Below are 22,417 nucleotides of genomic sequence, written 5' to 3' on the forward strand. Positions count from 1 at the left end.
TACTTATGTGCTGCTGCTGCTTAGTCATTTCAGTTGTGTCCAACTCTATGTGACCCCATAGACGGCAGCCCACCAGGCTCCCCCGTCCCTGGGATTCTCCAGGCAAGAACACTGGAGTGGGTTGCCATTTCCTTCTCCAATGAAAGTGAAAAGTGAAAGTGAAGTCGCTCAGTCGTGTCCGACTCTTAGTGACCCAAGGACTGCAGCCTACCAGGCTCCTCCGTCCGTGGGATTTTCCAGGCAAGAGTACTGGAGTGGGGCGCCATTGCCTTCTCCGGTACTTACGTGACATACTGCCTACTACTGACACACAATCCCAATTTTAATTCTAAGGGTAAATTTTGGTTTCTTTCCACATCTTTTACACAGTTTTTAATTTTTTCTTTCAGCTAACTTCTTTAGCTCATACATTCTCAATCTCTCAGAAAAATCCAAAGTCCCTGAATTTAGCCTGATAGGTATGGTTCTGTCAACTCCACCATTTTAAAATGTATCTTCGTGGATGCAGGTTACAGTTGAATGAACGGTTCTGTGCAGCAGTGCAGCCCCTTGGAACTCATCACCTCCTCACATTCTAATGAGAACATTCTCCCGCAGCCAAGCTGGACATCAGGACAACAGCAACACTGCAAACAGCCCAGCAAGTCTGGGGAAAGAAGCTACCGTAAGAGATTACTGCAAGTCATGAAATACAAATTTTCTGGTTTCATTTTGAGCGAGTATATAACTTCAATTTTTATCCATAAAACAAAAAAACTGAAGAACTCACAATATAGAACCTTTCCGCATATTAAGACTCACCAATACCAGATCATCAGCTTTCAGGTATCACATAGAATTTTTGCACCAAAGTATATATTTTGCCATATTAGTAACACTTGTTAGCTGTAGCTTTTAAACAATTTAACTCTCTTACCTTAAGATAGTCAAATAAGACAAAACCCCCACCTTGTGGATAAAGAGAGAACCATCTGGTTTATTTTAGGTGTGAATAGAACCACCATAAACAAGGAACAGAAACTACAATGAATTTAAAATAAGTTTATTCTGTTAACACCCTTGTAATACCCCCGTGGAAAAAAGTAACTACAAAACAGGGTACGCTGCTGCCCTTAAAGGAATGGATGGGTGATACACTGTACAAAACCATCTTGGGAATCACGTGTAAATGTTACTCTGAATCTCATTTGTTGTCATCAATTTCTTCAGTATCTCTGTGCTCTGGGGAATGTTCTGGAGGGAGAGAAGAAGTTGTTAACATAGTGAGAATTTAGTCAGAACAAGGCACACGTGCCCAGCCAGCCCTACTACTGACACAGAAGCAGAGAGGAAACCAGAAAGGACAGGCCCCACCTCTCACCGCCTCACCTGATGGACGGGACATCTGGTGGGTCCTCTTCAACCCTGCCCGAAGCTCTCTGACAGGACCCCAGGCCTCCAGGAGTCTTGAGCCCTTCGGTCACCTCTTCCACATGTGCTCAGTCCTCTCTGCACCCCAACCAAGGGTCCTCCCAGTCCCCTCAAACACACCTGAGCCTGCCCACTTCACGCCACACTGCCTCGCTGGGCATGTCTCCTCCACTGGGACCTGCCCATCCCTTGGGTCCAGCTGAAGGGCCCCTTCCCGTGGAGCCTCTCCTCGGTTGACCTCACCCCCGCGCCCACCCTGGTTGGCGGCTGGCATCTGGGCACAGCAACCACCTGTGCCACCTCCAGGCCATGGACCACCCAGCACCATGTGGTCCACACAGCAGGGACACAAGAGAATTCCATCTTGTTCCCAACTTGAACTCCATCTTGTTGACCAAATACCACGTCAAAAAGAACAGAAGCTCTGACCTAAGCCAGGACGACTGTATTCAGTCACTAAGAAGACAGTGCTCTTCAGAAAGCCCCTCCATCCTCCCAGAAGTCATCATGTTTACAGCAAGAAATGAAAAGGTAAAGAGAAGGTAACTACATTTCCCCTACAAAGCATGTTTTTAGACACTGAAAGTTGACTTAAACTCTACATGACAAATGGTTTACAAGTCTCAGAACAAGGACAGAATACTCTGGGTCACTGGAGCCCTGAGCACGGACCAGCATCACAGAGCCCATGCAGCCCCTTCACGGAAGCATCCGGATGGCTCTGCTTCTGGCCCTTCACCACTCTCACCGCAGAGCTGACGGCTGCGAGGCAATTTGCCATAAAAGATGGAATAACTGGCTGACAGTCTGGACTTTGCTGCTGATAAAAGACTCTCATTTCTTTGTCACTTAAGTCTCAGCCCTTACAATGGTACGCATGGTAACAAGGAGACCTGGCATCTTAAAACAGGGGACTCTGACAACTACGGACACCGACATGATAGAAAACACGGTGACAAAACTCAGGGGACCATATATGAAACAGCCAGCCAGCCGGAATTTGCTCTATGGCTCAGGAAACTCAAACAGGGACTCTGTATCAACCTAGAGGGCTGGGATGGGAGGGAGACGGAAGGGAGGCTCCAAAGGGAGGGGATATATGTATACCTATGGCTGATCCATGTTGAGGTTTGACAGAAAACAAAATTCTGTAAAGCAATTATCCTTCGATAAAAAAAATAATAAATTAAAAAAAAAAAAGCCCAGGGAAAGTGTGAAACACGGGAGCATGAAGCCAGATTGCACGCTATACAGAAAAGAGCACATCAGTGCAAAGCCTTCGGTGATCTGCAGGTGCAGAGTCGGCTCCACGCTTCCCACAGAATTTAGAATGTCCACCAATGGACCTGTGAGAACGGGCCAAGAACAGACAGTGCAGAACAGGCTTCACCAGGTAATAGCAGGCTCAGGTCACACATCCACATCCCAGGCTTGGAAACTGACACCTGTCTTAATAAAGGGAGAAATTCTGGTGAAAAAGACAAGGTGCAATGCTGAAAAGGGAAACAAATCAACAAGCCTATACGTCTATACTACCTACACACACACTATGTTCACGTGGACGTACAACCTAGCAGACTAGTGCTTAAGTACAACCCCCAGAACCCGTTCTTTGCACAGCACTGCCAGGAGGTAGATACATTTTAAATGTATTCAAATATTTCGTGCTTCACAATAAAATCTAAGTTTGTTATTCATTTCTCTTGTTTCACTATGTCCTTTTTAATGTCCCTCTTTTATTTTTTCATTATTTTATCTCTCATGGCAAAACTGCCTCTCAGACAATTCAGTACGTGGTGGTAACGTCTGCAGTGAACGAGCTCGTGGCCATGATGTCTGTGGTGAAGATGCTTGGGTGGCAGTGCCCAGAGTGAAGACAGTGGCCACGGCCCCTGCCCTCAATGAAGTGGGAAGAGTTGATCAGGTAATCACAGACGCAGGCAATGCCACTAGTTACCACATCCTCAGAAAGGGATACTAAATACAAAATAACTTGCCTGAGAGGTTATCCATGACTCCAGGTAAGCTGAAAGATATACTTGAATTATACCAAGTTAGGACTTCACTCTTACTAATTCAGTAAATGCCTGAGGGCCTTTGACACATCAGACTCATGACGTACTGGGGCTACCACAAGAGAAAACACTCCCACGTAGGTGACAGTCTAATTTACGAAACCTATGAAATTAGCTGATGCCAACAGAAATTACAAAGGAAGCTGCCCTACTCCTAATGGCCATCCTAGAATAAAACAAGGCTTTCAACCTGGAACAATGTTGTTATAATCTCATCCCCTTAAAGAAGAAGTTCTTCAACCAAGAGTCCATACTGTCAGCAAATCTCTTAGGGAGAAGATGGGAGGCCCTAGACTACCTGAAATTACTGGCAAAACCTTTCTGTACATGCTGATATGTATTTTTCTGGGAAAAGAGCCCACAGGTACATCCAAACTGAGAACAGGGAACAGATTTAGCCCATCTAGTCCCAATGCAAAATTAAGTCAATAAACGTTATGATAATTTGATCCATACTATGCTCCAAAATGCCTTCTCAAAAATTATACTTTCTAGGAACTTCCCCGGTGGCACAGTGGATAAAAATCTACCTGTTAACACGTGGGACGTGGGTTCAATCCCTGGTCGGGGAAGACCCAACATGCCACAGAGCAAGGAAGCCTGTACACCACAACTATGGAGCCTGCACTCTAGAGCCCATGTTCCATGACAAGAGAAGCCTCAGCAATGAGGAGCCCGAGCACGGGAACAAACCGCAGTCCCAACTTGCCGCAAGTAGACAAAGCCCATCAACAGCAACAAAGACCCAGCACAGCCGAAAATTAATTAATTAATGTAAAAAAAAAATTACACCTTCCAAATTAATGAGTTACAGAAACTTCTTGAAGAGTGAAACCATCTTCCCACACAGACATCTGGGATTTAAAGCACTGGCCTATCCTGACAAACATGAACAAAATATTCTCCGAGTTTCAGAAGTGTATATAGAAGAACATGTGATAATCATATGCAAACTCCCAGACCAGCAGCTTTCTCTTTACTTGGGGTGAAAAAGATCTCTATTTGCTACTCAGGTTTCACATTCAATACCACGTTTATGTTCGCTACCAAGTTCATTATTAAGTCAATAAAATAAAGCCTTACCTTAACCAAACACTTTAAACTTTTGGAAGAAAGTACAGGCTTAAAAGCTTCGATTGTGATCAGGTCTAATTTCATCACATCAGTGTAACACAGGTACAGAACTGCAGGGATTCTCCATACTTGACAGTAACTCAGAACTATGAATAGACAAGAACAAAATCACTTAGGTTTTCTGTTACACAATTTTAAAGTGCAACACCTTTACCTCATAAAGGCTGCTTTTAAAAATAGTCGTCTCTGTTGCCTCTTTTAATCATTTACAGCCATTTTGAATCAATTATAACGCATATTTTCTTTCAAAGACAATTTACTTTCCTAAGTTACCTTTTGCTTTACAAGTAAGATACAAGATTATAATTTTGTTGACTGTACTGAAGTAAATTAAATGCAAATAATATATAATGCATAGTATAAAACATTTAGCCATTTGTTCTAGTAAACTTAACATTTAAAGTTTAAAAAAAACTTTTATTTATGAACAAATAAGTGAATTATATAACATATTAACCACTAAAAAGTGAGAATCAAAATTTGATATGTTAGGGTATAATTGGTAGTATGAATAAAAAATAAACTATTAAAGTAACTACCAAAATTCAGTATCTGAAGCTTCTATTCTAACAATTAAAACACACTTTGCCAACTTTTCATGCACGAACAAATGACATCTAACACTGGCTTGCATGATAAGTTATCAATGCTAGAAAGAAACGGCAGCTCTGAGTTAAGAGCTAAGAACTCAGAGCTGCTCTCATACAATGAATGTGTGTCTGCAAAGTTTAAACACTGAAACCAAATATAACGTGCATGCGTGCTCAGTTGCTCGTCATGTCTGACTCTTTGTGACCCCAAGTACTGCAATCTGCCAGGCTCCTCTGTCCATGGGGATCTAAATGCAAGAATACTGGAGTGGGCTGCCATGCCCTCCTCCAGAGAATCTTTCCCACTCAGGGATCGAACCCACTTCTCCTGCATTGGCAGGCAGGTTCTTTACTGCTGAGCCATCAGGGAAGCTACAAAATATAACATACCTGCAACTACGGATACTGAGGACTAACACCAATACACTGGTATCGATCACCATTAACAAACACCTCAAAAAGATCTCTACTTGTCCCAGCAACAACTATGAAAAAAGCAGTAACAAGAATAGAAGTGAATGGCATGAACTGCGATACTACCTGCTGCAGGAAGGTCGTGGACAATATTTGGTTGTTCTAGCAGTGAACAAAAAGGAGGCTCTTTGAAATTCTGAGTTTTTAGAGCTTTCAGGAAAGGAGTATGAAGGCTGCTAGTAGATTCTGAAGTTTTATAGTCAGTAACATGGCGACATGTGAGAATAGTGACTTGCATATTCTTCCTTGGACAAGAGCCAAAAACCTAACACAAAATTGATTTCAAATTAAAATAGATACATATTTTGTGACAGAACAGAAATATCCCTCAAGCTATTTACCTAACACCATTCATATAACAGTGTATACGTATGCTCTGAAGGACTGGACGTGTCAATGGAAAACAGAGCCCCCGCTCTGCTATCCCCTCACTGGGGTGGGACTGATCTTAATTCTGTTTCTTTCTAGCCAGGTGACCTTCTCCAAGTCACTTCCCCCACCTGTGAACTAAGGACAGAGGGAGGTGTGATCTGAAGTCAGAGAAGACAAGAACAAAGGAGGCAGAACAGCTGCTATAACAGCCAGGGACACCATCACAGGTAAAGGAGTCACTCAACTACAAGCACCTGTTCATTTACGCCCTCCCTGCCACCCGCCGACGATGCCTGTAGGCGATTTTTTTTGTTTTGTTCCAGTGTTTGTTCAGTTTCTAAGAGCGCTACTTGCCATCGGTATTGAGAACAGTGTTACACTGAATGGAAGTGACACCCATTCTTTGCTGGAGAAAGTGACATAATTAAGATCCTACCTCGATGGACATGAGTTTGAGTAAACTCTGGGAGTTGGTGATGGACAGGGAGGCCTGGCATGCTGTGATTCATGGGGTCACAAAGAGTCGGACACGACTGAGCGACTGAACAGAACTGAACCTCTAAGAACGCTCTATTTAGACTAGTGTTGTATTAGAAACAGGAAGTGGTCCTCTCCTTAATGTATGGAATGATGGGTTCAAGAGCACTGAACTGAGGATGCTTCTAAGAACATCACTTGCAAGTTGCAGTCATAACAGTGTTACATCAGTGCAAATGATTCTTAAATTCACCTTTAAGTGTATTTCCTTTATAAATCAAGTTTCAACTGCTCAAAGCCTCAATGTCCACCTAAGCTGGTATTTCATGGACTTCTAAGGACTCTTCCAGCTTTTAAAATCTCTGATGACATAAGAAAAAGGAAGAAGCTATCTTCAAGGGGAAAAAAAAAAAGCAGATTTTAGATCTCTGCACCTCTTCTGAAAATATTTTATGAAGAAAAGAAAGAAAATGGCTATTTCAAATAGCAAGAGAAGTGAAGATTTTAGGTTATGTGCTGTAAATGATTTGTAAGACTTTTAATTATAGCATAGCTTTATAAATAAACACAGAACTTAACATCATATACATTTATAAGCAATGTTCCATTTAAGATTTAACATTATTCACAAGGCCTGATTTATCATCCTCTCTGAATACTTATGTTTTGGAATACTTTGTTTTGGAAATGCATAACTTTACATTTTCTCAAGTCAGAGAGAGAAAAGCTATTCCACAGTACAAAACATCATACATAAATTAATAATATAAATTAATACAGCAGTTTTCTATTCTTCTGAGATCTATTCAAAGTTATGGACCCTGTCCCTACAAAATACACATACGGACATAAAATAAAATGATATATACAGCCATCAGAACATTCATAGACCTTATCAGATAATCTCTCCTTTAATCAAAACAGCTACCAAAAATTATAAAGTGCATTTTAAGTATGCCAATCTGGTTTAAAACAGGTGTGCACAAAACTTATTTCTAATGAACTTAATTATATCTATATTTAACTGACATTAAATATATATAATAAATTAAATAAATATATATCTATATTTAGCCTAACATTTAAACTGAAACATTTATAAGATGTATTGAAAAGGTTTATTTCATTAAAAAATAATACACAACTAAGAAAATTATGATTATTCCCTAAAATTGTTCAGTTCAGTTCAGTCGCTCAGTCGTGTCTGACTCTTTGCAACCCCATGGACTGCAGCACGCCAGGCCTCCCTGTCCATCACCAAATCCCAGAGTTTATTCAAACTCACGCGCATTGAGTCAGTGACGCCATCCAACCATCTCATCCTCTGTCAGCCCCTTCTCCTCCCGCCTTCAATCTTTCCCAGCATCAGGATCTTTTCCAATGAGTCAGTTTTGCGCATCAGGTTGTGAAAGCACTGGAGTTTCAGCTTCAGCATCAGTCCTTCCAATCAATCAGTTGAGTTCAGTCGCTCAGTCGTTTCCGACTCTTCGCGACACCGTGAATATTCAGGACTGACTTCCTTTAGGATGGACTGGTTGGATCTCCTAGTTAAATTCTTCACTGAAAAATTTTTTACTGGGCACATACAATTGCTTTATTCTCCCGCAAAATGAAGACTCAATTGATCCATCCTAATGCTAAGAAATATGGCTGCAGCTCTGGTGTGAGTGGCGGCTTTGCGCCAGCCCCGTGAACCCAGGTTGTGAGACCAATTCACAGAGGCCTCCCACCTCATGGCCCCGCGTTTCCAGGCAGCCTGGGCACCATGGCTGGTTCTCACCCGTGGCTGTGCCCTGCTCTGCCTCACGTGGGTAACTTGTTCGAAAATGTGTTACATTTTCATGACCCACGATCTTCAGCACATGCTAGTTACATTTGCTTGTGTTCTTTTATTCTTTATGTTCTAAAACTCCTATAATATTTCTAAGGGAAAAAGCAAATACTTGCCCTATGTCAACATCCGACTACGCAGGCTTACATGTAAAGACACTGAACCCTGATACAGCAGCAACCCCAGATGAGACTCTCTCACCTTTTCCAGCCACTGATACTGCTGATCTTCGGCCACGTAGCAACTGCACTGGCAGAGCATGACCTGAAATCAAATTCCGTGTTTCCCGTCAGGTCAAGCAAGCATTACACACACCCCACTCTCATCACATATGCATCATGTGAATCCCAAAACAACCCTTGGATAACATTTGGTTTGCTTAATCTGCTACCGGCTTATTCATTTTTCTTTAAAGTTTAAAATTTTAAGAAGCAAGCCACTACTGGCAAGTAGTATCAGAAGAAAGTGCACACTGACAGCACAACCATGAGGGCTGGCCAAGGAGACGCTGACGATGCTGTCAGTAAACACTACCAGAGTCCTCTTTACAAAACTGGGGAGAACACCAGGCCTGCTGCCCTTCTCGGGGTCACACACTGTGAAGGCCAAACTCAAAAAACAACAACAAAAAAATCACAAAAACATCAAGTGCTGTGAGTCAAGGGTAACAGTCCAGCCACATCTCAGGCCAGCCGTACGCAAGGATGGGGCTGATGTCTGGAAGGTGGCGGTAGTCTAGAAGCCGTGTGCTCAAACTGAAAACCTGCCACACAGAGGTGTCAGAGGGTAAGATGACTGATCATCAATGCTCGTGGAACGATAGTATCCATAAAAATCAACCGTGTCCAAATATCGCCAGAAACACTAACACCTAATGATGCAAGTGGGAAAATATGAAGCACAGGGACCTTCCCAGCAGCCCAGTTCGACCGCAGGGGCCATGGGTTCAATCCCTGGCTGGGGAACTGAGATCCCACATGTAATATGGCACAACCAAAAAAAAAAAAAAAATTAAGCACAAGAGGAAAAAAAGGGGCCCCGAGGTTAGGGAGAACAAGACTAGATACATAATTAGTTATACACACAGGGTCTGAATAGTCAAGACACCCAACAAACCAATGGTAAACCTAAACACAGTAACAGAAAGTTCTCCTGCTTGACCTCCAAGACATATTCTACAGCGAAAACTTTCCACTAAGGGCCAGATGAAGAACATGCTTAGTTCCCTTACTATTTATGCCCTATAAATATTGGGTGCTTACAAAAACCCTTACGTAACATTTTAATAACATTGGATTACATGTTACAGAAACAAACTGTAAATATTATAAAATTAAATTTTATCATTTTCAAGGCTAACCTTATAGTATTACAGTTACTGAGGTCTTCCACTGTCTGAGCCCCTGCCCCTGGCCTCCGTTCAAGCGTCCAGCACCAGTGGAAGAGCACTCTGTCAACAAGCAGGTGGGCAGACAGGCATCACCCGCGGGGCCGCCTCACCAGCCTAACGTGTCTCCCCAACTGTGCTGCTTTTTCGGAATGGTCCCAAGGACAGAAGATGTGCTCAGCTGCTCAGTCGTGTCCGACTCTCCGCAACCCTATGTACTGTAGCCCGCCAGGCTCCTCTGTCCATGGGATTTCCCAGACAAGAAGACTGGAGTGGGTAGCCATTTCCTCCTCCAGGGCATCTTCCTGACTCAGGGATCGAACCTGCGTCTTCTGCCTTGTTTACTATGGAGCCACCTGGGAAGCCCAGGACCCAAGAACAGGACTAGGACAAATGCAATCCAATAAAATCACTAGGCGTCAACTGCAGAGCATGTTTTACAGCTTAACAAATCAGAATGAATTAGGAATTCTCTAGGGGTCCAGCAGTTAAGACTTCACATTTCCACTGCAGGGGGACCAGGTTCCATCCCTGGTCAGGGGGAACCAAGATCCCTCAGGCCATGCAGCAGCACAGCCAAAAAAAAAAAAATCAGGATGAATTAGGCAAGGATGAAAGCTCAGTGTCAACAGAATTGCACTCAGAGTGCATAAAGCACTCATCTGCTCAGTGTTAACTGAGTGTCCAGTCTATAGGAATGGGTTTAGAGCTGAATGCCAGGTGGGTTTAGGGCAATAAAGCAGAACCCCTGCTTCCACAGCGTGTATGCATTCTCCCACATTTAGATCTCCCAGCTTAAATCATTTTCTGAATGAGGATATGCATTCTCCCACATTTAGATCTCCCAGCTTAAATCATTTTCTGAATGAGGGCAAGGTTTAAGTATCTAATGTTATAGTTTGTTTCTAAAAAAGTTACTTCAGAATTTCTTCAGAAGTTTACCAACACACCGTATTTGCCACATTGATATTATATAAGCAGAAAAATGATTACTACCACTGCCAACAGGCAGAATCCCTCAGCCCAAAAGTAGATATAAAGGAATGTGGAATTCAAATGAACACTACATAAATGATGCCTAAATAACTCCCACTTATACACACAAGCCAGGCGCCACATACCGAAGGATTCGATTTCAGGTGATAAAACACACAAAAAGCCTCTGTGGGGGACAGGTGTGCAGTGTCCGCTGTCCTACACCATTCATTCCAGAGTTTAGCACAACCGACTTCTTCCCAGCCTCCTGAATTCATGACAAATGATGACAAAAACGCTGTGAAAAACATGGCACATCAGTTAGTGTTGGGCTCCACAAGTTGTATTTTCTATTCAATAAAAAACAAATTCAGTATCTATGGCTGATTCATACTGTTGTTTGGCAGAAACCAATACAACACAGTAAAGCAATTATCCTCCAATTTAAAATAAATGAATTTTTTAAAATCATAAAAAATAAATAAATTCAAGTTGAGAATCCTAGTGCTAAAGAGCCATTGAGAGCATCAACCTTACACACATCATCATTGTGCAGAAAAAGAAACTGAGGCCTCAAGAAGTTAGAGGCCATGCCCTGAGTTTAGAGGATACTGGAGCCAGGAATCAGGAAGACAGGTTTACTGACAGGTCTCACCAAAGTCTCACACTGTAACAACCTTCTGGGAAATTTTAGGCCAGGAGAACTGTAAATAAATGAGTCAGCTATTATTTACCATGTACTGTTCTACAGGCACTGCTGCTGCTGCTAAGTCACTTCAGTCGTGTCCGACTCTGTGCAAAGGCACTAGGGGTACCTTACAGGGCAAGGAATCTTCACTGAGTTCCCCAAGGCTCTCCTCTGGGCCTGTGAACTCCCTAAAATGATACAGGTTTGTGTACTTTTGTGTGTGTATTCATTGTTCCAGCTGAACGCTGCACTGTTCCTACTTTAATCTATCAAATGAATTCATATATATATAAAAACCTTATATTGCTAGAGTTCTCCTTATGATTTTAAAGGAGTCAGTTAACTCAAAAACATACAAGAACCCACTGTAACAAGGGACTGCTGACCCCCTGGCCAGCTGGGCCACAACAGGCCCAGAAACCCAAGAAAACCTAGATACTAGAAACGGGGTTTCCTTGAAATTGTAAGTTCCTAAAGCCAAGAATATTTTCCTTAAATCTTAGTTTTCAAGTTTCTCAAAAAGTGCCACATGAGCAGGGACGGATTTCATTCAGACATAGTTATTCTGCTATGACTTCTTCTAAAAAAGTAATATACATCTGAAATCTGTTATGATGGAAAGAAGTAACTTCAGCTTCTGCTCTTTCAACAAAGCGTGTAGTCTAATGCACTTCCACTTACCTACTGCATTATTCCCTATTGCAATTATAAACTTGGAGCAAGGATGTTTTTCCAGCAGAGAAACTTCCAACGTTGTTTTTGTCTGTCTGCAAAAGAGCCGCACCTCCCTAACAAGAGAAACAAAAAAATGAAAGAAAAGCAATTTAAATGTTGTTGTTCAGTCGCTCAGTTGTGTCTGACTCTTTGTGACCCTATGAACTGTATCCCACCCCAGGCTTTCCTGAACTCCACATAATTTAAATGTAATTAGTATCACACTGTGACAAAAAGGTTACCACAGGTATGATTTTGTATTAAGTAGAATGCAAACTTTAATTCCATAAAGAACATAATTATCATTTTAAGGAAGCAACGGATTCAAGCAACAATAATTCATAGGTAAAACCGTTTGTTGCCCAGTTCATGGAGAACTGTAGGACAGAGATCAGGCTGTCCAGTTGATCCACAGATCAATCTGTCTTAGCAACCCAAACAGTGGACAACTAGGCATAGTGTGTGGTGAGAAATGGCAAGGACCACCTCTGAGGCTTTCTTGCAGCACAACACTGACCAAGCCTCTTAGAAGGAACTTCCCTTTACAGGAAATGCATGTGACAGACACACACCTGAATAAAGGACACCAAGAGGAAGCAATCAGGCCAGTCCAGAGGGTGGGACATCCCACAGGACAATCGGTCTCTCAAAGGGGGTGAGAGAGTTGGGGGCGGGGAGAAAACTGCTCTAAATGCATGGAAGTTCAAGAGATAAAACGTCTAAATCTAAGGTGTGTGCCTTGCCAGGGTTCTGACTTCCTCAAACCCACTGTAAAATGTCGTGTCTGAGACAACTGGATAACTCTGACCATGGACTGGCTATATTACACAGTATCCAAAAAGTTAATATGTAAGAAAATACCTGTATCGTTTGATACGCATTCTGAAAGCTGTAGAGGTGAAAGGCCACGGAGACTGGGACCCACCAAAGGGTGAGAGAGATAAAGTGTGGCAAAATCTTCCTGTTGAATTTATGTGACTGGAGGGGCTTTAACGTGCCATTTTACTATTTTTTCTAATGTCTGTGTGTTTGGAAATTACACTTTTTAAAAAAAGAACATATCCATATGCTGCTGACACACGATGCTAACCAAGAAGTGCGGCGGAGAATACAGTTTTTAAGAGTTGTCTTATATCCATGAACCAAACGCACGACAGACTTGAGGGAGGAAGACAGCCCCGCAGCGCTGGAGAACGGATCACGCCCGCAGGAAACCACCGGCACCAACGCTGAAGGAAGCCTTTGAAGACGGCAGGAGCCGACGCCCCACCGAGCCGTCAGCAGGGCCCGCGGGCCGCCTCCACCCGGCACCCCCGCAGCCGTCTTGGCCCCCAAAGCCGGGGGCCTGGGGGAGGGCGGAGCAGCCGCAACCTCAGGGCCGGTGCGTCCGCTCCGATGCCCCAGGACCTCACCTCTTCCGCGCCAGCTGTCGCCGGACCTCCCTATCCTCGGGCGTCTCCCTATTCCCCTCTTCTTCCTCCTCCTCGTCCTCCGTCCCAGCTCGGCACGGCGTCCTCACCACCTCCCCGAAGAACGTGGCCGCCATGCTCTCCCTCACTCTCTCCCAGCCTAACTGCGGTGCCACTGAACCGCGCACGCGTCCCGCGCACGCGCCCGAGAGCACCGCCACACCGCCCCCGCCCCCCACACAGCACCGCCACACCCCCTGCACCACCCCCGCGCATGCGCCCCGAGTCCTTGCGGCGGTACAAACCCAGGACCTTTTCCTTTCGCAGCCCGAGCCCGGTGGGGCCGCCGAAAAATCGGGTGACTGCGGGCTAGAAAGGCGAGCCGGGGGGCGGGGTTTTCGTCCCCGCAGGTAACGGACCAGGCCGACAAGGGGCTCGACAGCCCCCGGCCCAGTCCTCACAGCTCCGGGAAGAGGCCAGCCCGGTTACCTTTCCTTCCTTAACTCCGTTTCCGTTTTCTTCTCCGTTAGGAGTGACAGGGTGAGCTTTGGTTTATTAAGAACCCGGCTTCAAACCGCGGCCGCCCCAGGTAGGTGCCGGCCCGGCCCGGCGCGTCCTCGGGACAGTGGACAGAGGGCGGATGAACGGGCAGGAAAAAATACAGTGCTTCGCGGTGTTGTAAAAATGAGCCTTTACTCTGGCAATAGGAATTCACATTTCAAAAGCTGATGATCTGAAAGATTTCATGAGAATGCAAAAATAGTTGCTTCTTTTTTAAAACTTGGCCATCTCTGGTACAAAATTTCGTTTTAAATAGCCTTTCATTAATAAGAAACGTATGTAATTATTTTTGAATTGGTTCTCATCTTTCATTATTTAACAGCACTAATCCATGCAGGAGAGAAGTGACACTATACCATAGCTTAAAGTGAAAATATACAATATTGCAACGGAAAAAAAAAATCCATTTACACTACATTCAGTTGTGCTGAAACTAGAGGGCATTTGCTTACATTCTGGAACCCTATCAATAAATAGTCACAAAGTTAAGTACTAATATGGGGTCGGGGAAGCCTCTTGAGATTAGAAAAAAATCGCAAATCTGTTGCTAGAAACATTTTGCTTTTAGATGTGGAGAAACTGTCACCAAAAGCATTTCCATAAGATCAGTTTTTTAGCAATTTTACACATTACTGCAAAATAATACATTGGGTTTTGAAGCAAAATATGAACATTAAAGTATAAACAATAAGACTAGCTATCTAGTTGACGCTTAGGAAACTCTATGTTAGTAAGCTAGAATAGACAAGATTTTTAAAATTACATTAACACTCCTGGGCTACAGTTGGGCACTATGTCTTAGTCCTTTTGTTGAATAAAATCACATCACTTTTACCAGTAAGATCTTCAATTTGATTTCAATTACATTATGAAGAAGTCACTTGTGGAAAGCTGATTGAAAATCATAAATAGGGTAATGATAGTACATTTAGTTATGATTGAAATTCTGCATACATTTCAGAGATTTTTACAAGAATATTAAATTTTAAACAAATGCTTATTTCATGCAGTTACAATAAATTTAGGCCAAGCACTTAAAAAAAGGCAAGTATATGTTCAAATCAAATACTCAACCAGAAAAGGGATTCCATTATGAAAGAAGGCTGATGGTACAATCTCAAGTGCTAACAGAAATTAACCCCACCAGAGAAAATTATAACTTCAAAATGAAATCTTACGACACTAAAATGGTCCAAAAATGGCATAAAATACTCTTAACTGAGATTTTTAACATTTTCATTTTATGGCATTTGTTGAGGACATAGCATATCCCAATAAGAAATTTATGTGAAATTAAGTGCAAATATGGGACTGGAAATAGGTTTAAACATTTCATTAAAGATCAAAAATCAAACCCCATGCACCTAAAAATATTTGCAGTTTATTAGGAATTCTTCCCTTTCTCACCTGTACTATTAACAAGTTACTGGTATCAGTATTTCAGATGAAAATATACTACAAACAGAGCAAATACAGACTCTGGCTTATGCTAAGAAAAAGAAAGTGACAACAAAAAGCCTTTTTTTAAAGCAGACATGCAACCACAAGTAAATTTCTCAATAAGACACTTTAGTTGATCTGTGTAACAAAAAAAATGCATTACATTGTCTTTTAATGAAAAAGGAACATAAACCCTTAGATTGCTGTATTTTACTTTAGATTTACACATGCAAATCATATATTAATATTCACAGATACTTTTAAATGGGAAAACAACTTGCTTAACAGTTCATTTTTCCAATAGCATGTTGCTATGTTAAAAAGATTTGACAGTGCATTCATTTAATCTGGTGATTTTAATTTCAACAAATACCTACTCACAAACCTCATTGCAAATAAATTCTTTATAGTATCAAGACCAGATTTTCTAATCCTAATGAAGGATTGATATAGCCCAGACATGCTGCCTTTAAAGTCTGTTGTGATGAGACTCTAATTTGCTCAAAATATTCATAAAGTTCTAACTTTTCAGGTGCTATAAAGAAACAAAAGATGTGACAGTATCATCTAAAAATATGACTGTTTCCATCTTTATACTTTTTATTTTCTAACTCATTAAGACTAAGACCTGCCTCATAGTGAGGCACATTTTTGGCATTTCTATAAATGCTGCTACATGAAAGTAAAAATGAGAGAAGGTTGTGATAGTCACATTCATAGCTTTCATATAAAAATATATATTCCCTGAATTCGTCATATCAAGTGGTCATCATTCTGTATGAATTGCAGTGTTATAAACAAAATAACATTAATGGACTTTTTCTATTTCCGACACTTACTTCAGAACTCATTTATCAACATTCCCGTCATGGAATCCTCAGGCCCTTCTAGTTTATGACTTTTGGGGTTGTGAATTATAGGGCGTGGATCTTAGAATTTGCTTCACTCAAATGTCCAATAGGCTCAGTGGCACTCCCTCTTGAAATGTGCCTATTTTTTACCTTATTTCAGTAATGACACCACAGTCATGGTGGTCTGAAATGTTATACTCTTAACACAGAACCCTGAAAATTAGTATCAGGTTGAGATTTTGAAATGTTTTCATCCTTTAAGTTTTTGCTACCGGCCCTGTACACTTCCCATTTTCTTCCTCTAAAGAATCAAGAGATTTCTTCAAGGCCCTTCCTTTCAGAAAAGGAATAATCTCATGACAGGGCCATTTGTCTTTTCTTCCCACCTCTCCAACTACAGGCTCCACAATCTATTTCCTCCTCAGAATTCTCTTGTCATATGCATCTGTACAAGGGCTGACTAGGAGGAAGCCCTCCTCCCACTTTGCCCCACTGGGTTATGGCTTTTAGAAAATCCCTCACAAGGTGCCAACAAGGGGTTAACAACGTTAGAGCTAGGAGCGGAATGCAACTGCCAGTTTACCTGGGGCCCCTGGTTTTCAATTCCACGTCTACATTTTCATAGTCACTACTGTGCTTTTTCTTTCCAGGATCTGAAACGCCTTAAAAGGGGCATTTTTCTATTAATATCTTCTAGCTCCTTTTCACTTTCAGAATTTATGGTTGTATCATCCTCTTTATAAACATTGAGTAATTTTTTCTTAGCCGCAGCAGAAGCATTTCGATGGGGCAGTTTTCTGCTGCTCTTCCTAATCCACACATTTTCTGGTCCTGAAATGGTTTCCTTTAGATTACTCATTATCTTTATTTTATTTGCAGCAACAGTAGCACATCTGCGGGGAACTTTCTCAGGTACCATTTTTGCTTTCAGAGTCTCACTAGGCATTGGCACTGCATCCTTCTGATTATGCACACATGTTCTCATTTTTGTATTGGGTTCTCTGTCTCTAGGAACAGATTCTGAAAAATGAAAGTTCATGTAAATGCAAAAATCTTGTACCACAAGATTTTACTACTACTTACATTCCTCAACAATACATTCCTCGACAGTGTTACAACTACTCACATTGCTAAATGAAAAACCAATGATCATCATCAATGACACTACACGTTTTTGACGCTGATATAACCTTCCACTTCCTTGTCTACAAATCAAAGTCTTGGACAGAAGTTACAGCCCCTTGCACACTTCACTGTCTCTAAGGATAACTGTCCCTTAAAGCAGCAGACTTGTAAGAATAGGGTTAAAGTACCCTTCAGGGTCATAAAGTGAAGTCACTCAGTTGTGTCTGACTCTTTGCGACCCCATGGATGTATAGCCTGCCAGGCTCCTCCGTCATAAAGCCACTCACCAAAAAGCACTTTTTAAAAATCTTTATTTTTACAGTAGAACTTTGTAGGTTTTAAATTTTTGGTGTCATTTCTAATACTCTATGTTGAATTACTTTAAAATATTCAATAGGATTTCTGAAATAATTTTCCTAGAACCTAAACGAGGAGGAAATGCCATCATGACTATGACGACACAGCATCAGCCCTACTTTAAGGTTTCAGTTCCAACTCGTATTTCCTTTAGTCAAAAAAAAAGTTACATGGGTCGCTAGTACATAAAAAAGAACTGTATATTGGTTTTATACAACTGAAATGTGGTTTTAATCCTAGATTCGTCTTTTTCAATTTCAGGATTCTATATACCTGAAATTATTAAATCCTAGTTTCACTGCTATTCAGATAGTTTCTGAGCTGGTGTATGTGGGGCACAGAGAGGATCAGGCTGAAGCTTCTAAAAGACACAAACTCTACACACACAAGCAGTTGCTGTAAGGAACTAAGTAGCGCAGGCCGCTGTCAGAACTTGTTATAGAAACTGAACCTCCTAAGGGGCAATGGAGAACTTCTTTCAAGGAAGTGTTATTGTATCTGAGAACCAGAAACTGGGACAGGATCCAGCAGCAAAAAGGTAGGACAGAAAGCACTCTGCAGAGGCTAGTCCTTCACTCAGCCTCAGCCAGCAGTTTCGATGGAACACAGTGGGATTGTGCAGAACCGCCATGTGGTGCTTACTTAGGTGGGCTCAAATCATTTTCATTTTTGCCAACATCTGAAAGCCAGGTTTTCACACTTCAAACTTAACTAGCACGGTTTCTTGGGCACTAGTATTTCTTGATAAAAATGCACCTGAAGTTCATTAGCCCCTGAATGTCAGGCCTTATCTGTTGGCAATCTAGTCTTGCTGCCATTAAGAGCCAAACTATCTGTCTTCAAGGGGCACAAGTCTTGCTGGGGGTGAGCGTGTAGGACGCTATCTCAGGTTTCCAGACACTCAGCATTTGCTAAGGACAGTCTGCAGCCACTGAAATAACCACACATCATCTGGGACTCACTTCCTTTTCACTGCTAAGGATAGAAAATAAGGGTTTTCCCAGCCATCAGCAGTTACTCTGTAGCAGTGAAACTACAAACTACCAGCCTTCTTCATTTTTCCTTTGTGAAGGGAGACATTTACCTGTGATCAAGGGCAAATGAGTACAGGTGAAAATGACTTCTGTGGATTGACAAGTTCATTAACAACAGAGAGGGTGATGAGCTAAGCCTTAAAACCTCAAAATTAACTCTTCAGAGTTTACCTTAAATATATGACATGCATTTCAAAGATGTGCTTTTGTTTCCTCCAAGACCCACGAAAGTTCTCCCATAGTTGGCTAGGAACTACTTTGCTAAAAGCAATTTCCCATAAATGCTTCAGTCCTTTTTACCAAAATTACATGATTCACTTGTTTTTACAGTGAAAATTCCATTTCTAAAGACATTAAGTCACAAGGCATTGCAAAAATGGCATTTTAGCAGGCTGAGCTGCTCAGCAGGGCCCCCCATCAGGCGCCCCCCAACCTTGCCTTGATTGGGCTCTGGAGTTGCTGCACAGGAAGTTGGGGAGTGAACGGAGCAGAGGCTTAAAAGTGGTGTTATTACCATTTCAAAAAATGTTTTCTTAGGAATTTTTAAATTATAAACTACTGTCCTCAAATCAATCCTAGATTCAGAGTGAATCTTCAGCACATTAAGCAAATGCTAGAATATGCAACAACAGATGAATAGTTTTAAAAAATACATGGTAAAATTAAGGTGACATTTCTACTTTACAGTAAAACGAGGATATGTTATTATCAGTCAACAAACTGCATCCATTTGCATGTTGGAAAAATATTAAAAATATACAATTAGTTCATTCCCAACATATCCAGTGGATTTGTATATATAAAATCCTACTACACTAAATTTCTGTGAGACAATGAAGTTGCAGCAACTAATTCCTTTTCAGTGTTGTGATGAAAGTACTTATACTGACACCTTAGAAACCCAGTAAGTACCAACTCTTAAGACACTTGTAATCCAAAATAAGGGAAAAGATTCTACAGAAGAAACTGTAACTAGTCTTTTTAAAATGCTTTAAGGAAAGATGAACTATTAGAGGGGAGAGGATACAGGATTAAGTTATGTTGTATAAGGTATCTCCAACTCGATTAAGCTGAAATCTCTAAAGGGTTAAACCATAACATGGGAATGTCATCAAGATAAAAACAATCTGAGGAACACAGAATGACAGTGTGGGGAATTTTTTAAAACTGCAATACATGTAAGTCAGTGTCAATTTTATTACTGAGAACTTGGTAAATTATCAAGTGCTTTATTCTGAGAAAACTAGTTTTTAGAAATATATAGACAGACTAATTGAGGGTTAGGAGTTCAATATATATATATTAGGGTATAAGCTTAAAATTTTTGGAGGATACTGCTCTAATGATAATTTATGTGAGTGCCATTTAATACTAACTAACCAGCACAACCCCACAAGTCCTACCATCCCAGGTGGTCTTTGGTCAGCCATGGGTGTTGGAATGGTGACTGAGTGCTTGAGGCATTGTTGCCTTTCATTAAATGACTCCTTATTTGGGTATAATAAAAACTTCGTTAGTACAGTGACAATTTACATCTTTAGTAGGGCTCTGTCACAGTTTATTGAGATGACCACTTATTAAAATAGAACTCACAGATCACTATGTATTCTAACATGGTCTGTAGTGAATAGAAATCTGGATGTAGACATTCTAGTTTTGATTCAAAGCAACAATCTCTAGTTTCTGAAGGATTATTCATATTCCAATTATGATACTTGGTAACACAAAATTGTAGTCCCAGATCTGAAGTAAACTTTACATCATTGCTATATAGAAGCATAAACAATTGTATTCTTATCAGCATTTAAACTGAGAGAATTAGAAACAAATTTGAGAATGGAAAAATATAAGAAAATGTCTGAGTCAAAGTAAAAATAATATACTGGCCTATTTCATATACTTAAGTACAGACAACTATTGGTCACTATGATTGCGGGTAAATCAAACTCCTATAAAGGGAAAACATTTTAGTTGCAAATAGTAACCTCTCTCCAGCAAGCCTCTCATCAGAGCAGACTTTGAGATGGCCTTTCTTTTCTTCATCGTCTGACCTTCGCTGATAGGCAATGACCAAAACTCTGGAAGCAAATAGCATTTACTGATATTCCCCACAGTATAAGTCTCCAAATACCCCATAACCTGAACGTCTCACTAGAGATGGGCTGTAGAAGAGGGTTTTCTGTAACTCGCAGGGTTTAACATTTTTTTTCAGGGGAGCTGGTAACACTGAGAAGTCAATGGTATGGCAGTGTCAGGTCAAGAGACTGTTGATTCTGTAACCTAGGGTTGTTCTCCAGTAGTTTGGTCACTTCTGTGGTTGAATAAATGGCCTTAAGTCTTCAATTCACTCAATGATGGGTACACAGAACCTTGATGTGTTTTGCATCTACAGCTAATCTAGCTCCCTATAATTTTATCTCTAGAAACAATTGATAACAATCATTTTTAATGATTCTCACAAGAGTTGTGATTTCTAAAAATCTAATTTAAAAAAACTATGAAGTATGAATTCAGGGATCTTAATCTGCTTAATTTGTTAGGAGATGGATCATTTCAGACTAATGCAGGCAGGATAAGATGATATCAGAAGTAAATACTGGGTTTTTCAATCTGCTTTATTAGTTTACAAATGAAAAGCAATGGGGCCAACGACAGCTAGAAGGCAGCCCCCTTTCAAGCACGTCTCCCTCCAGGCTCTGACTCACACCAAATGTGGGAGTCCTGCATTCTGCCTGCAGGAGAAGAGATCACAGATGGACACAGGGTGGAGAGCTGCTTAAATCCAGAGGTGAAAGAGTTGCAGGGGGAACTAGATGGTGCAGACCTCACACAATCAACCAGCTAGGCGGCTTGTAGTAGTTAAAAAAGCCTTTACTTGTAATTATAATGACTATTAAATTTGTTATATTTTACTACTTCAGTTAGTTGAATAAAAAACGAGTTCCTAGTTGACAATGCAGATTCTGACGTGGTAATGAGCTAATTTTAAAAAGTTAAAAGTACAGATCTCAAATGGAGGCAGAAAACTAAAGATTTGCTTTTTTGACAAGCTCCAGTTAAGTGGTTAGCATTTTACAGGTGAACCAAATAAGTATGGATCAAAACTTAGAAAATAAACTTTAACCTATTAAAAATTAAAAATTTCTTTAACATGTAATCGCTAATCAAAAAAGGTTAACAACTTCTAAATAATTTTCCTTGTGGAACCAAGGGTAGGCTGGCTGCTGCAGTCCACATAGTCTGTGCCATCTCATTCAATTGTCAGACTGCCTCTTTACAGTCTGAATTTCCACTGAAGATTTTAATAAATGATAAAACTTACCTTAAAGTTAACTTTAAAAACTAAAGTATGACAAGACAGTATGCTGTAGCACTGATAATTCAACGAAACCATCAGTCTTTACAAACAGTCTGAAGTTACTTACATGCTGCCAGAGACAGAGCCTGGAGTCTGCAGGACTCCAACGCCGAGCACCCCCACCCTCCTCCCTCCATCAAATCCACACACAATCC

At 41.2% G+C, this 22,417-nt stretch overlaps 2 protein-coding genes across 2 annotated transcripts in view; both read right to left on the reverse strand.

Annotated features, from left to right (window-relative positions):
- Window positions 1–1,026: 1,026 nt before the first annotated feature.
- On the reverse strand, window positions 1,027–13,721 carry PSMG1 (proteasome assembly chaperone 1). Its single transcript, XM_006054754.4, has 7 exons — window positions 13,540–13,721; window positions 12,095–12,201; window positions 10,872–11,023; window positions 8,565–8,627; window positions 5,750–5,948; window positions 4,569–4,705; window positions 1,027–1,233 (listed from the first exon to the last, which is right to left on the reverse strand). Exons 1-7 carry the CDS (start codon window positions 13,671–13,673, stop codon window positions 1,159–1,161), a joined length of 867 nt encoding a protein of 288 aa, XP_006054816.3. The 5' UTR covers window positions 13,674–13,721; the 3' UTR covers window positions 1,027–1,158.
- Window positions 13,722–14,210: 489 nt separating this feature from the next.
- Window positions 14,211–22,417, reverse strand: part of BRWD1 (bromodomain and WD repeat domain containing 1) — a 124,961-nt gene continuing 116,754 nt past the window's right edge. The window contains exon 42 of the mRNA XM_025291967.3: window positions 14,211–17,408. Coding sequence (XP_025147752.1) covers window positions 17,017–17,408 — 392 coding nt within the window. The 3' untranslated portion in view covers window positions 14,211–17,016. The remainder of the gene's footprint in view (window positions 17,409–22,417) is intronic.

The sequence above is a fragment of the Bubalus bubalis genome, chromosome 1 (assembly GCF_019923935.1).
Source record: "Bubalus bubalis isolate 160015118507 breed Murrah chromosome 1, NDDB_SH_1, whole genome shotgun sequence".
Taxonomy (NCBI): domain Eukaryota; kingdom Metazoa; phylum Chordata; class Mammalia; order Artiodactyla; family Bovidae; genus Bubalus; species Bubalus bubalis.

What these genes read in the sequence shown, in the direction of transcription:
- PSMG1 (XM_006054754.4), bottom strand. Translation starts at nt 13,673, where the DNA reads ATGGCGGCCACGTTCTTCGGGGAGGTGGTGAGGACGCCGTGCCGAGCT. An exon ending in AGTATCAGTGGCTGGAAAAG is followed by an intron (nt 5,949 to 8,564) that starts GTGAGAGAGTCT and finishes ATTTTGTGTTAG; the next exon opens with GTTTTTGGCTCTTGTCCAAG. An exon ending in CCACGACCTTCCTGCAGCAG is followed by an intron (nt 4,706 to 5,749) that starts GTAGTATCGCAG and finishes GTCTATTCATAG; the next exon opens with TTCTGAGTTACTGTCAAGTA.